General features: G+C 34.7%; 1 protein-coding gene and 2 non-coding genes across 3 annotated transcripts; all 3 read right to left on the bottom strand.

Annotated features, from left to right (window-relative positions):
• Positions 1–5,944: 5,944 nt before the first annotated feature.
• LOC148682306 (uncharacterized) lies at positions 5,945–9,168 on the bottom strand. The gene is made up of 2 exons (XM_088650834.1): positions 7,410–9,168; positions 5,945–6,158 (listed from the first exon to the last, which is right to left on the bottom strand). The coding sequence occupies exons 1-2, from the start codon at positions 7,688–7,690 to the stop codon at positions 6,110–6,112; spliced, it is 330 nt and encodes a 109-aa protein (XP_088506960.1). The 5' UTR covers positions 7,691–9,168; the 3' UTR covers positions 5,945–6,109.
• Positions 9,169–12,327: 3,159 nt separating this feature from the next.
• Positions 12,328–12,491, bottom strand: LOC137488732 (U1 spliceosomal RNA). The gene has a single exon (XR_015485685.1). It is a non-coding gene; the product is annotated as a U1 spliceosomal RNA (small nuclear RNA).
• A 1,220-nt stretch (positions 12,492–13,711) lies between these two features.
• LOC137488733 (U1 spliceosomal RNA) lies at positions 13,712–13,875 on the bottom strand. The gene has a single exon (XR_015485797.1). It is a non-coding gene; the product is annotated as a U1 spliceosomal RNA (small nuclear RNA).
• Positions 13,876–14,544: the final 669 nt, after the last annotated feature.

Raw genomic sequence — 14,544 nt, 5'->3', positions numbered from 1 at the left:
TTGCGATTTTTCAAAAAATTTTCATGTTTTGCGATTTTTCAAAAAAATTTCATATTTTGCGATTTTTCAAAAAAAATTCAATTTTTGTGATTTTTAAAAAAAAAAATTATATTTTGCAATTTTTCCAAAAATTTTCATGTTTTGCGAATTTTCAAAAAAATTTCATATTTTAAAAAAATTTACATTTTTTGTGATTTTTCAAAAAATTTTCATGTTTTGCGATTTTTCAAAAAAATTATATTTTGCGATTTTTCAAAAATTTTTCATATTTTGCGATTTTTCAAAATTTTTTTATTTTTTGCAATTTTTCAAAAATTGTTCATATTTTGCGATTTTTCAAAAATTTTTCATATTTTGCGATTTTTTAAAAAAATTTTCATTTTTTGCAATTTTTCAAAAATTGTTCATATTTTGCGATTTTTAAAAAAAATTTCATATTTTGCGATTTTTCAAAAAAATTCATATTTTGCGATTTTTAAAAAAATTTTCATGTTTTGCGATTTTTCAAAAAAATTTCATATTTTGCGATTTTTCAAAAAAATTTTATTTTTTGTTATTTTCAGTGATTTTTCAAAAAATTCTTATTTTGTGATTTTTTTGCGATTTTTCAAAAAATTTAAATTTTTTGCGATTTTTCAAAAAATTTCATATTTTGCGTTTTTTCAAAATATTTTCATGTTTTGCGATCTTTCAAAAAATTTTCATGTTTTGCGATTTTTCAAAAAATTTTCATTTTTTGCAATTTTTCAAAAATTGTTCAAATTTTGCGATTTTTCAAAAAATGTTCATTTTTTGCGATTTTTCAAAAATTTTTCATATTTTGCAATTTTTCAAAAATTTTTCATTTTTTGTGATTTTGCGATTTTTAAAAAATTTACAATTTTTGTGATTTTTCAAAAAATTTTCATGTTTTGCGATTTTTCAAAAAAATTAAATTTTGCGATTTTTCAAAAATTTTTCATATTTTGCGATTTTTCAAAAATTGTTTATTTTATGCAATTTTTCAAAAATTGTTCATATTTTGCGATTTTTCAAAAATTTTTCATATTTTGCGATTTTTCAAAAAATTTTCATTTTTTGCAATTTTTCAAAAATTGTTCATATTTTGCGATTTTTCAAAAAAATTCATATTTTGCGATTTTTCTAAATGTTTTCATGTTTTGCGATCTTTCAAAAAATTTTCATGTTTTGCGATTTTTCAAAAAATTGTAAGTTTTTGCGAATTTTCCAAAAATTTCATATTTTGCGATTTTTCTAAATGTTTTCATGTTTTGCGATCTTTCAAAAAATTTTCATGTTTTGCGATTTTTAAAAAAAAATCAATATTTGTGATTTTTCAAAAAATTTTCATTTTTTGCGATTTTTCAAAAAATGTTCATTTTTTGCGATTTTTCAAAAATTGTTCATATTTTGCGATTTTTCAAAAATTTTTCTTTTGTGATTTTTTGCGATTTTTAAAAAAAAAATTCATGTTTTGCGATTTTTCAAAAAAAATTCATATTTTGCGATTTTTCAAAAACAATTCAGTTTTTGTTTTTTCAAAAAATTTTCATTTTTTGCGATTTTTCAAAAAAATTTCATTTTTTGTGATTTTAAAAAATTTTTCATATTTTGCAATTTTTCAAAAATTTTTCATTTTTTGTGATTTTGCGATTTTTCAAAAAATTTACATTTTTTGCGATTTTTCAAAAAAATTTTATATTTTGCGATTTTTCAAAAAATTTTCATATTTTGCAATTTTTCAAAAAAAATTCATTTTTTGCGATTTTTCAAAAAATTTTCATTTTTTGTGATTTTTCAAAAAATTTTCATGTTTTGCGATTTTTCAAAAAATTTACATTTTTTGCGATTTTTCAAAAAAAATTCAGTTTTTGTGATTTTTCAAAAAAAAATTATATTTTGCGATTTTTCAAAAAAATTTCATTTTTTGTGATTTTAAAAAAATTTTCATATTTTGCAATTTTTCAAAAATTTTTCATTTTTTGTGATTTAGCGATTTTTCAAAAAATTTACATTTTTTGCGATTTTTCAAAAAATTTTCATATTTTGCGATTTTTCTAAAAAATTTCATATTTTGCAATTTTTCAAAAAAATTTCATTTTTTGCAAGTTTTCAAAAATTGTTCATATTTTGCGATTTTTCAAAAAATTTTCATATTTTGCGATTTTTCAAAAAAATTTCATATTTTGCGATTTTTCAAAAAAAAATCATTTTTTGTGATTTTTTGTGATTTTTAAAAAAATTTTCATATTTTGCGATTTTTCAAAAAAATTTCATTTTTTGTGATTTTTTGCGATTTTTAAAAAAAATTTTCATGTTTTGCGATTTTTCAAAAAAATTTCATATTTTGCGATTTTTCAAAAAAATTCATTTTTTGTGATTTTTTGTGATTTTTCAAAAAATTGTCATGTTTTGCGATTTTTCAAAAAATTTTCATGTTTTGTGATTTTTCAAAAAAATTTCATATTTTGCGATTTTTCAAAAAAATTCATTTTTTGTAATTTTTTGCGATTTTTCCAAAAAAATTTATATTTTGCGATTTTTCAAAAAATTTTCATTTTTTGTGATTTTAAAAATTTTTTCATATTTTGCAATTTTTCAAAAATTTTTCATTTTTTGTGATTTTGCGATTTTTCAAAAAATTTACATTTTTTGTGATTTTTCAAAAAAATTTCATGTTTTGCGGTTTTTCAAAAAATTATATATTTTGCGATTTTTCAAAAAATGTTCATATTTTGCAATTTTTCAAAAAATTTTCATTTTTTGCAATTTTTCAAAAATTGTTCATATTTTGCGATTTTTCAAAATATTTTCATATTTTGCGATTTTTCAAAAAAATTTCATGTTTTGCGGTTTTTCAAAAATTTATATATTTTGCGATTTTTCAAAAAATGTTCATATTTTGCAATTTTTCAAAAAATTTTCATTTTTTGCAATTTTTCAAAAATTGTTCATATTTTGCGATTTTTCAAAATATTTTCATATTTTGCGATTTTTCAAAAAATTTTCATTTTTTGTGATTTTAAAAATTTTTTCATATTTTGCAATTTTTCAAAAATTTTCCATTTTTTGTGATTTTGCGATTTTTCAAAAAATTTACATTTTTTGTGATTTTTCAAAAAAATTTTATGTTTTGCGATTTTTCAAAAAATTATATATTTTGCGATTTTTCAAAAAATGTTCATATTTTGCAATTTTTCAAAAAATTTTCATTTTTTGCAATTTTTCAAAAATTGTTCATATTTTGCGATTTTTCAAAAAATTTTCATATTTTGCGATTTTTCAAAAAATTTTCATTTTTTGCGATTTTTCAAAAAATGTTCATATTTTGCGATTTTTCAAAAAAAATTCATTTTTGTGATTTTTTGCGATTTTTCAAAAAATTTTCGTGTTTTGTGATTTTTCAAAAAAATTTCATATTTTGCGATTTTTCAAAAAAATTCATTTTTTGTGATTTTTTGCGATTTTTCAAAAAATTTTCATTTTTTGTGATTTTAAAAATTTTTTCATATTTTGCAATTTTTCAAAAATTTTCCATTTTTTGTGATTTTGCGATTTTTCAAAAAATTTACATTTTTTGTGATTTTTCAAAAAAATTTCATGTTTTGCGATTTTTCAAAAAATTATATATTTTGCGATTTTTCAAAAAATGTTCATATTTTGCAATTTTTCAAAAAATTTTCATTTTTTGCAATTTTTCAAAAATTGTTCATATTTTGCGATTTTTCAAAAAATTTTCATATTTTGCGATTTTTCAAAAAATTTTCATTTTTTGCGATTTTTTAAAAAATTTTCATATTTTGCGATTTTTCAAAAAAAATTCATTTTTGTGATTTTTTAAGATTTTTCAAAAAATTTTCATGTTTTGCGATTTTTCAAAAAAATTTCATATTTTGCGATTTTTCAAAAAAAATTAATTTTTTGTGATTTTTTGTGATTTTTCTAAAAAATTTCGTTTTGCGATTTTTAAAAAAAATTCATATTTTGCGATTTTTCAAAAAAATTTCATTTTTTGTGATTTTTTGTGATTTTTCAAAAAATTTTCAAGTTTTGTGATTTTTCAAAAAAATTTCATATTTTGCGATTTTTCAAAAAAAATCATTTTTTGTGATTTTTTGCGATTTTTCAAAAAAATTCATTTTTGGTGATTTTTAGTGATTTTTCAAAAACTTCATTTTTGTGATTTTTTTGCGATTTTGTAAAAAAATTTCATTTTTTGCGATTTTTCAAAAAATGTTCATTTTTTGCGATTTTTCAAAAAATTTTCTTTTTTGCGATTTTTAAAAAAATTTCTTTTTTGTGATTTTTTGCGATTTTTAAAAAAAAATTTTTTTTGTTATTTTTTAAAAAAAATTCATTTTTTGTGAATTTTCAAAAATTTTAATTTTTTTGAATTGTTTATTATTTTTTATTTTTTGTGATTTTTTGTGCTTTTTCAAGATTTTATAATTTTTCATGATTTTTCTTGATCTTTCAAGATTTCATTTTTCGTTATTTTTTGATGTTTTTTCATTTCTCGAGATTTTTCGTGACACTGAAGCGGTTCCAGCAGTACATTCTCAGCAAAGATATAGGCTTTATTTTATTTTTTTTAACTACTTTATTAAAAATATATATCATGCTGGCAACATTTCATGCAAACTACAACTTGTAACTCACAGAAACCCCCAAAGGACAGGCCTCTTCCTGCAGTGGCGGCCAGCTCCAGCTCATCGGGTTCTAGAGGTGACGGTGGATGCGCAGATGATGCGCTACTTGTGAAAAAACCTCAATGCTTTTGAAGCACAAGGTGCACAGCAAATTCATTGGTGTTCAATTTTTAAGTGTTGTGGTAATTCAGAGTGAAGTGTTAAAATTCTAGAGTTATATAAAGTGTCATACACTAAAGCTCCAGCAGATCTTTATGACACACAGACATCAAGAATCAGGATATGAACCTCAACCATGGTTGCTAAAAAGAAAAAAAGCTGCATATTTCATGCTGGGTGCCAGCATAGTACAAAGCTCCCAGCATGCATTGCATCATAAATAAATTATGCAGCTTTATGTTGTTACAATCTCTTACTTTTTATTTATTTTGTGTTGTGTTTGGGAGGTGATATTTCAGTAGTTTTTGCAATTGATTTTTATTTTTTTGTTTGTCACCATTATTGAGATTCAAAGACTAATTGTTGATGTCTGTGTGTTTTTAAGTGCTGCCATAGATCACACATTCACATTGTAAATCATGCTTTTAAAGTCATTAATTGTTAAAGCTGCAGTGGTTTCATTTATGTATTTTATTTATTTCACACACATAACTAATGTGACACTGAATTAGAAAACAAGCAGGAGAAGATGGCTTTGATATCATAGTTAATCTCTTCAGACTGACACTCACATTTTCTTTTGAATTTTCATGCTACATGTAAGAATAGTGTGATTAGCACTAATAATTATAGCATCCAAATTAAAAAAAAAACCATTTATAGCAAGAAGTTGAAGAGCCCTACTAAAGCAGACTCTGTCCTCCATCATGGTGACTTCAAATGAACAACAGAAATTTCATAAAGAGCTTTTGTTCACATGACAGAATTAAAGCCAAAGCTCAGTAATAAGTGAAGCTCCATGATGAGTTGTTTAATGTCATGAGTTGTTTTAAAGATGTTGAAAATAAAAATTAATTTTATTTTGTAATTTGTTTATTTTTTTATTAATTATTATTTTATTAAAAGTTTTATTCTCAGTTGATTTCATCTTTGGTTTTGGCTACTGCTGCCAGTATTTTGATATACATTTTACATATATTTTACACAATAAGAGTTTGCTAATTAACACTCTCTGAGTGGTAAATTTTTTTAACACTTTCAAAAGTGTTATTTTTAACACTTTTATAGTGGTTCCCATATAAACACTGAGGGAGTGTTAATTTGAACTCTAAGGTAGTTAAATCTACAATCTAAAATTTGCAGTGTGTATAACCCTTTATTATTGTCTTTAATTGTTTATGTACCATAGCATAATCAATGAAACACAACATCAAAACACTGTGCTGATGAGATTGTCTTCTTGCTGCTTTGACACTGACTTTTGCCTATCTTGTGTTTTTTTTTTTTTTTTTTGTCCTTCTTTAGCAGTTGAGGACAAAGGCGGTCTGCCGAAGAAACCACTCAGCTCTTCTGAAAGACAAGGTATATCACATAATGAATGTCACTTATTAACATTTATTCATACTGTTGCAGCATGAACTACAGTTGAGGGCGCTCCTGTGAAATATTTATTCAAGCTAATGGAGCAAGGACATTTTCACAGTACTTACGATAGTATATTATCTTCTGAAGAAAGTTTTATTTGTTTTATTATTTATGTTTTTCTATTGGCTACAGAACAAACAGTGTTAAGCTAGTTAAGCCTTTACTTTCTCAATCTGAATATGGTAACACTTCAGTATAATAGTCCTTTAGTTAATCAATTTACTAACACTAAGTGTCACCAATCTTGTGCAGCATTTATTAATTACAGTTCAACATTAATGCATTATTAAAATCCAAAGTTGTGCTTGTTGACATTACTTAATGCACAGTGCATTAATGAACTAACGTTATTTAACTTAAACATAAAAAATAATTAATGTATTAAACTTCTAAGTCATGTCAGTAAATGCATTAACTAATATTAACTAATGAACTATTACTCTAAAGTGTTACCTTAAAGGGTGACACTTTACAATAAGTTTGTATTAGTTAATGTCAAAGCATTTACTACCATAAACAAGCAATGAACAATACACTAAATACAGTATTTGTTCGTGTTACAGTCATCCATGCCAACTCACAGTCCATCAACTAAGCATTAAATATTATTTTAATAAAGCATTAGTACATGTTGAACTATGATTAAAAATGCTGTACAAGCATTGTTCAGAATTAGTTCATGTTAGTAAATACATTATCTAATGAAACCTTATTGTAAAGTGTGACCCAATATTATGTTCTGTCATCATGGCAAAGATAAATTATAAGAAATTAAGTTATTAGAACTATTATGTTTAGAAATGTGCCTGAACAAGTCCTCTCTCCATTACACATAAATTGTGAAAAATAAAGTCCAAAATTTAACAGGGGGGCTTATAATTCCGGCTTCAACAGTGTGCATTAATAAATAAAATTCATCACACTAAGACACTGTCTTCTGATAATCACAACTGTGCTCATTTAGGAGCCGGGGAAGCAAAGAGAAGAAAACGTTCCTGTGCAGATCTTTCACAGAAGCCCCACTCAGACTCTCCACTGTCTGCTGTAAGTTCATCGTTTGTACATCACAATTAGGTGGTGTATATACTCCTGAATACAGTTTTGTGAGCATAGATGGGGAGACTGTGCAAAAAGTATGATTATGTCAATGAAAAAGGTTTTAACTATTATACTTACTTTGTTGAAGGCTCCTGCGTCGACTTCTTTATTGGAGGCTCCTGCATCAGCCTCATCAGTTCCTGGCCAGTCTTCTTCATCGGCTCCTGCGTAAGCCTCATCAGTTCCTTGCCAGTCTTCTTCATCGGCTCCTGCGTCAGCCTCATCAGTTCCTTGCCAGTCTTCTTCATCGGCTCCTGCGTCAGCCTCATCAGTTCCTTGCCAGGCTTTTTCATCAGCTCCTGTATCAGCCTCATCAGTTCCTGCCTTGGCTTCTTCATCGGCTCCTGTATCAGCCTCATCAGTTCTTGCCTTGGCTTCTTCTGACGTTCAACCTAGAAGGTCATCTGGTGGGTCAACACACAGTGACCCAGCACATTCTGAGGTAACTGTCAAAGTACTCTGTGGATGTTAAGATAAGAAAAATGTATACTTTAATACTAAAAAAAATCAACTTTAACTGATTTTAACACAGTTTTGTCTCGGTTATTCTAATTACCAGGTGTCATTTAAGGGTTGGCACAAGATGTGGGAGTCTGGACATACTGAGGCTGAAGGAGGATACTGAAAGGGGACTCTTTCAGAGGGCCATGTCTTATAAAGACAAATATGGAAACAGAAAGTGGAGGAAAGTCCTGAAGGATGACCGGATGTGGTTTCACCCTCCAGAATTTCCTGGAATGGTGGAAGGAAAAGTCCCCTCAGCAGACTTTCGCAGCTCATCGCCTAAACCAAAGGTGCCAGGAGCTATTTGGGGAGGTGGAGGAGGCAAACTACAGGCCTCCGGTTCCTGCTGGTGATGAGCGCATTGGTCTGGAGTACCTGTTTTCCCAGTCCTCAGAGCCCTTCAGTGCTCCTGATCATTACGCTCAGACTAGAGAGACACTTCAGGCAGATGAGGATGAGGACGAAGATGTTCCTGCTGGGGTGGCAGAGGAAGAGCCGCAGGAGGAAGATGATGATGTGGGCTACTCCTCAGACCGCGAGAGGGACAGCCTGACTCCTCTGAGGAACTGTCTGTGCCTCACCGATCAGGCAGTGGCTGCTGAATTTGACCCCTGTGTGGAGGACGTGTGCGGTCCCAATCATCTGCCTGGGTACCAGCACGTAGAGGATCTGTGTAAAGTCCTTGTTGAGATCGCCCTGGAGGAAGGAAAACTTGCCCTAAATGAGTCGACCAGGCAAAAGGTCATCAGCGCCTGGAACAAGCTTGACCTCCATGACCGCAGCATCCAACAATTCGACAGCCTCTACTCTGCACGCTGGGGCAATGCTCTGTTTGGCCGCACCAGTGGAGATCCGACTGAGGCGTCCCTGGTGCAGAAGCTCAAGTTCAGCCAGCGCTACTCAGCCGCACACTTGGTGGACTCCAGAAAGAACCAGCTGATGTACTGCCTGGTCAAACAGCTGTGGCTTCATCCTGGTGTTGGAGGAAAAGCTAAAGGGTCACCGCTGAAACAGCAGATCACTAAACTGTACCAGCGTGTGCAGCAGAGAGTGACGGTGGACGATGATCAGCTCAGCAAACTCAGGATTCCCATCCTGAAATAAAATTCAAAGTGCGTGAGCAAGTTCATCAGGAGGCAGGAGGCGCTGTCAGCCACAAACGTCACCGACCAGGGTCTGTCTGTCCTCCGTCGTCACCAGAGCGTCTCCAGCACCAGCCAGCCCCCCGCTGAGGAGCTTCAAGAGGAAAGACCCCATACCAGCCGGCCTGCAGTGCAGTATCCCATCACCACTTCTCTGGCCGGCACCCGAAAGTTGAAGCAAAGGCTCCCGCAAATCTTACCTGTCCCTCCCTCTGCTCTTGCTCAACCAGTTCCTGCGCCAGCCCATTCAATGCCCGCAGGACTCCGGCACACACACACTCCGCTGACTGCACCTCCCGCTGTTTCCTTGCCGCAGCCACTGTTGCCCTCAAGATCAACAGTCTACAAGAGGAAAAAGGCAGAACTCAGTGGCTCTGGACATCCAACCTCAGTGAAGGTTTACATCTGTGCTCTGTGTGGCCAACCAACTCAAGGCCACAAGAAATACAGAAAGAAGAGCTACTGTGAGAGCTCCAAAGCCTCCACGTCCACAAACCTTGCTGGGCAGACTTTGACTGTTTTGAAGACTTTAAAAGGGCTGTGGACGTTCTCTTGGTCTCTCAGTCTCAGGCCTCCGAGTCTGTCTAACTGGACCTCTATCCATGTTATTGTTGCAAAAATGTATATGTTATTATAACAGTAGGTTGTTTGAGAGTTTACAGTGTTTTACACTAATTTGTTAATTTTTGCAACACTGTTATTGATGCATAAATGTTATATTAACATTTATTTGTTTTAAAGTTTACAGTTTTTTACAGTTTGCACTAATTTGTTCATTGTTGTTACACTTATTGTTGCACAAATGTATGTAATATTACCAGTTGATTGTTTCAGAGTATACATTGTTTTAAACTGATTTGTAGATTGTAATTTATTGTTGCAAAAATGCAACCGTTTACAGTTTGCACTAATTTGTTGATTGTTGTTATTGTTGCAGAAATGAATGTTATATTAACATTTGTTTAAGTTTACAATGTTTTACACTAATTTGTTGATTTTTGTAACACTGTTTTGATGCAGAAATGTATGTTATATTGTTTTACAGTTTACAGTATTTCGTTGATTGTTTTCTTGTTTTTTTATTTATGTTTAATAATTATATAATATTAGGTTAAAGTATTTTAATAACTACTTTTTGATTACTAATGTTGCTTTTTATACTTTAATTGTTAGCTTTGTTTTTTTAAAGGAACTTTTTTTTAAATATCTGAATGCTTGACCTGGCAGCAATTTTTTGTTAATATATACAAATATATTCTTATATCTATAACTGCTATCAATAATATTATAATTAATTATAGTGATAGTAATGTGTTTTTATTTATTATGTACAAAGCATATCTATTGTATACATTTTTATGTCAGGCAGGTCTAACAATATGTTTAGAACTTTTCTTTTGCACTTTTAATAAATTTGGATAATAAAATACAACCTCGTGTTTGTTTTTGTATTTGTGGGAATGACTTCATTAGTTTTTAAAAATTGCCTAAATCATTTGAATTTAATTTAGAATAATATTATCTAACTCTATGACAATAATATGCAGTCCATTTTAATAGTAATCTCTGGTACAGGTGTTCTGAAATGTCTATTGCTCCTCTGTGTTTTTCCAAGTCCAGCTCTGGAGTCGAAGACAGCTTATCCTGTTGCCGCCAGATGGGATGCCACTGGATTCATCCTTAAACCACACTTTAACATCAAGCTTCACCTGCAACATACAAATACCACTTGGTTAATATGGTGTAAAAAAAAACAGTACATTAATCAAATATCCTATGACATTACACTCTCAAAATAGAAATGTTGTAATTTGTTACAAAGTAGTTAGTTACTATAATTAAAATACTCACCCAGTGACAAAGTAAGGGATTATTGTTCATTTTATGTAATTGTATCACTGCTATTAGAAATATGATGGTATATCTGTATAATATAATAGAACAGAAGCTAAATATTTGCATTTTTTTGTTATACAAACATGTTTAAGAATAACTCTACTAAACATTATGCATTTAAAAAAAGTTTGACCTTTAATTACTACTATTAATTATATTACATATGAATATTTTATTTATAGAACTGATATAACATATTAATTTATATATTACATTTGTTGAGGTTTATGAGGATTTTGACGGAACTTATTAAATTTTAATAACAAACTTATTAAATGATCATTTCATAGTTTACTTTTGTGCACAGTTAGAGTTGTTTGCTTTAATTTCAAAAGCACCACACCATATAGAACGTGTTCTGACAGTTACTACTATTTGTTTTGATGACATCACCAGGCGGTTGTTCACTCGTAAAAGCAATTCATTCATGGTTTGTTGAAACTCAATCAACCAATCAGGTGCTGTAATTGCCTACACATCTATAGTGAAATTTGCACGCCGTACAGGTCGATCGCCATTCGCAGGGGGGAGGGGAGGGGATCCTCCTGTTCTTTCTTTCTTTTCCTCCATCTGTTTTCTTTCTCTACAGATGCCGTTTTTCTCTGCTTAGTTTCTGATTTGGTCTATTTGGACATGTCGACCTCCTGCTTTGCTGCGGTTCGGACCGCCTTTGCCTAGAGCTCCGTGCTTTGCACTCTTGCCTTGTATGTTTTGTGTCCTGTTTTCTTACGTCAGCCTATCAGCACAGTGCTCAAACGACATAGCTTGAAGAAGACGACGGGATCTACAAACGTTCCGCAAAAGAACTTCACTGACGGAAGCGGAAGCGCTAACGAAACAACCTCCCGCTGCAAGCACCTTACATTCCTGGGACGGGAAACCACCGACGGCTGGCTGCGAAATTGCCTCTGGTTCAGATTGGTTTAGAACCGTCCCTCTGCCCAAAACGCCACAGACGTCTGCAAAAGATTGCAGTTCTTGAAACAAAGTTACCTCTGATCCGAGCCGAAGCGTTCGCTTACTTAATGGCAGATAAAATGATGACCTTTCACACGGTCTGCATTCGTTCCGTCAGTAACAGCGGCAGGCCGGTAAAAATAAAATTCTGACATTCCACAGGGCACACTCGCTTGGCGGACAAAAGCCACCGGGGGCTCTCTTTGCGTGTTCCTTCACCTGGTCAAACCGCTTTGAGGGGGGACCTTTCGAGTAGTTTTCGGCGTCAGAACGGGCTCTTCTAGCGACGGGTGGGCAGGCCTTCCACAGGCACGCGCGGCTCTACTACCCTACCCCCAGTGACATCACTCGTAGAAGAAGTGCAAAAAAGGTGGAGCTCAAGCTTAAGCTCCCCCTCGCTGGAGCTCAGCTCTCCTCAAATGGCTCTGCAGCGAGCACCACTTGGCTCCAGCCGGGTCCGACGCTACCGCCTGAACTCTGTCTTGAACCACTGTGCTCAGGGGAGAGCGCGAACGCAGTCCCCCACTACCAGAAATTATGCAGTCGAGATTCCCACATTTGGGGAATTCGCAGGGGTCAGCGTGGCCGGAGTGCAATGGCCAAGCCTCGCCCTGGGTGAACCACCTTCTTGATCATGGTATCTCCCCTGCCAGGTAAGTAAGAGTTGCCGGGCGGCGCAAATGGCAGCCGCCATTTACTATCGGCCGTACTCCAGGGCGGTGATGCCCAGCCACCGAGCATGGGGAATGGGCCAGCAACCCCTGTCTCCTGACGGCGCTGTACTTGCAGCAGACGTGCCTGTGCCTGCAAACCACTCGCTAGTAACTGTGGCAACGCATGAAGAGTTTGAGCTTCCTCCAGATGCTTGCTCTGTGTTTTGTCATCAGTTGGGGCTGCCAACACATGGATTCCACCGGACGCACTCGATCTGGGGATAACAGACCCTCTATGGGGGGAGGGGAGGGGATCCTCCTGTTCTTTCTTTCTTTTCCTCCATCTGTTTTCTTTCTCTACAGATGCCGTTTTTCTCTGCTTAGTTTCTGATTTGGTCTATTTGGACATGTCGACCTCCTGCTTTGCTGCGGTTCGGACCGCCTTTGCCTAGAGCTCCGTGCTTTGCACTCTTGCCTTGTATGTTTTGTGTCCTGTTTTCTTACGTCAGCCTATCAGCACAGTGCTCAAACGACATAGCTTGAAGAAGACGACGGGATCTACAAACGTTCCGCAAAAGAACTTCACTGACGGAAGCGGAAGCGCTAACGAAACAACCTCCCGCTGCAAGCACCTTACATTCCTGGGACGGGAAACCACCGACGGCTGGCTGCGAAATTGCCTCTGGTTCAGATTGGTTTAGAACCGTCCCTCTGCCCAAAACGCCACAGACGTCTGCAAAAGATTGCAGTTCTTGAAACAAAGTTACCTCTGATCCGAGCCGAAGCGTTCGCTTACTTAATGGCAGATAAAATGATGACCTTTCACACGGTCTGCATTCGTTCCGTCAGTAACAGCGGCAGGCCGGTAAAAATAAAATTCTGACATTCCACAGGGCACACTCGCTTGGCGGACAAAAGCCACCGGGGGCTCTCTTTGCGTGTTCCTTCACCTGGTCAAACCGCTTTGAGGGGGGACCTTTCGAGTAGTTTTCGGCGTCAGAACGGGCTCTTCTAGCGACGGGTGGGCAGGCCTTCCACAGGCACGCGCGGCTCTACTACCCTACCCCCAGTGACATCACTCGTAGAAGAAGTGCAAAAAAGGTGGAGCTCAAGCTTAAGCTCCCCCTCGCTGGAGCTCAGCTCTCCTCAAATGGCTCTGCAGCGAGCACCACTTGGCTCCAGCCGGGTCCGACGCTACCGCCTGAACTTTGTCTTGAACCACTGTGCTCAGGGGAGAGCGCGAACGCAGTCCCCCACTACCAGAAATTATGCAGTCGAGATTCCCACATTTGGGGAATTCGCAGGGGTCAGCGTGGCCGGAGTGCAATGGCCAAGCCTTGCCCTGGGTGAACCACCTTCTTGATCATGGTATCTCCCCTGCCAGGTAAGTATGAGTTGCCGGGCGGCGCAAATGGCAGCCGCCGTTTTCTATCGGCCGTACTCCAGGGCGGTGATGCCCAGCCACCGAGCATGGGGAATGGGCCAGCAACCCCTGTCTCCTGACGGCGCTGTACTTGCAGCAGACGTGCCTGTGCCTGCAAACCACTCGCTAGTAACTGTGGCAACGCATGAAGAGTTTGAGCTTCCTCCAGATGCTTGCTCTGTGTTTTGTCATCAGTTGGGGCTGCCAACACATGGATTCCACCGGACGCACTCGATCTGGGGATAACAGAGCCTCTATGGGGGGAGGGGAGGGGATCCTCCTGTTCTTTCTTTCTTTTCCTCCATCTGTTTTCTTTCTCTACAGATGCCGTTTTTCTCTGCTTAGTTTCTGATTTGGTCTATTTGGACATGTCGACCTCCTGCTTTGCTGCGGTTCGGACCGCCTTTGCCTAGAGCTCCGTGCTTTGCACTCTTGCCTTGTATGTTTTGTGTCCTGTTTTCTTACGTCAGCCTATCAGCACAGTGCTCAAACGACATAGCTTGAAGAAGACGACGGGATCTACAAACGTTCCGCAAAAGAACTTCACTGACGGAAGCGGAAGCGCTAACGAAACAACCTCCCGCTGCAAGCACCTTACATTCCTGGGACGGGAAACCACCGACGGCTGGCTGCGAAAT

This window comes from Danio rerio, chromosome 4 (assembly GCF_052040795.2).
Source record: "Danio rerio strain M-AB ecotype USA chromosome 4, GRCz13ab, whole genome shotgun sequence".
Lineage (NCBI taxonomy): Eukaryota > Metazoa > Chordata > Actinopteri > Cypriniformes > Danionidae > Danio > Danio rerio.
Note: the sequence above shows the minus strand (reverse complement) of the source record. Positions and strands in the feature narration are given on the sequence as shown.

What these genes read in the sequence shown, in the direction of transcription:
- LOC148682306 (XM_088650834.1), bottom strand. Translation starts at nt 7,690, where the DNA reads ATGAGGCTGATACAGGAGCCGATGAAGAAGCCAAGGCAGGAACTGATG. An exon ending in ACGCAGGAGCCTTCAACAAA is followed by an intron (nt 6,159 to 7,409) that starts GTAAGTATAATA and finishes CTTGTCTTTCAG; the next exon opens with AAGAGCTGAGTGGTTTCTTC.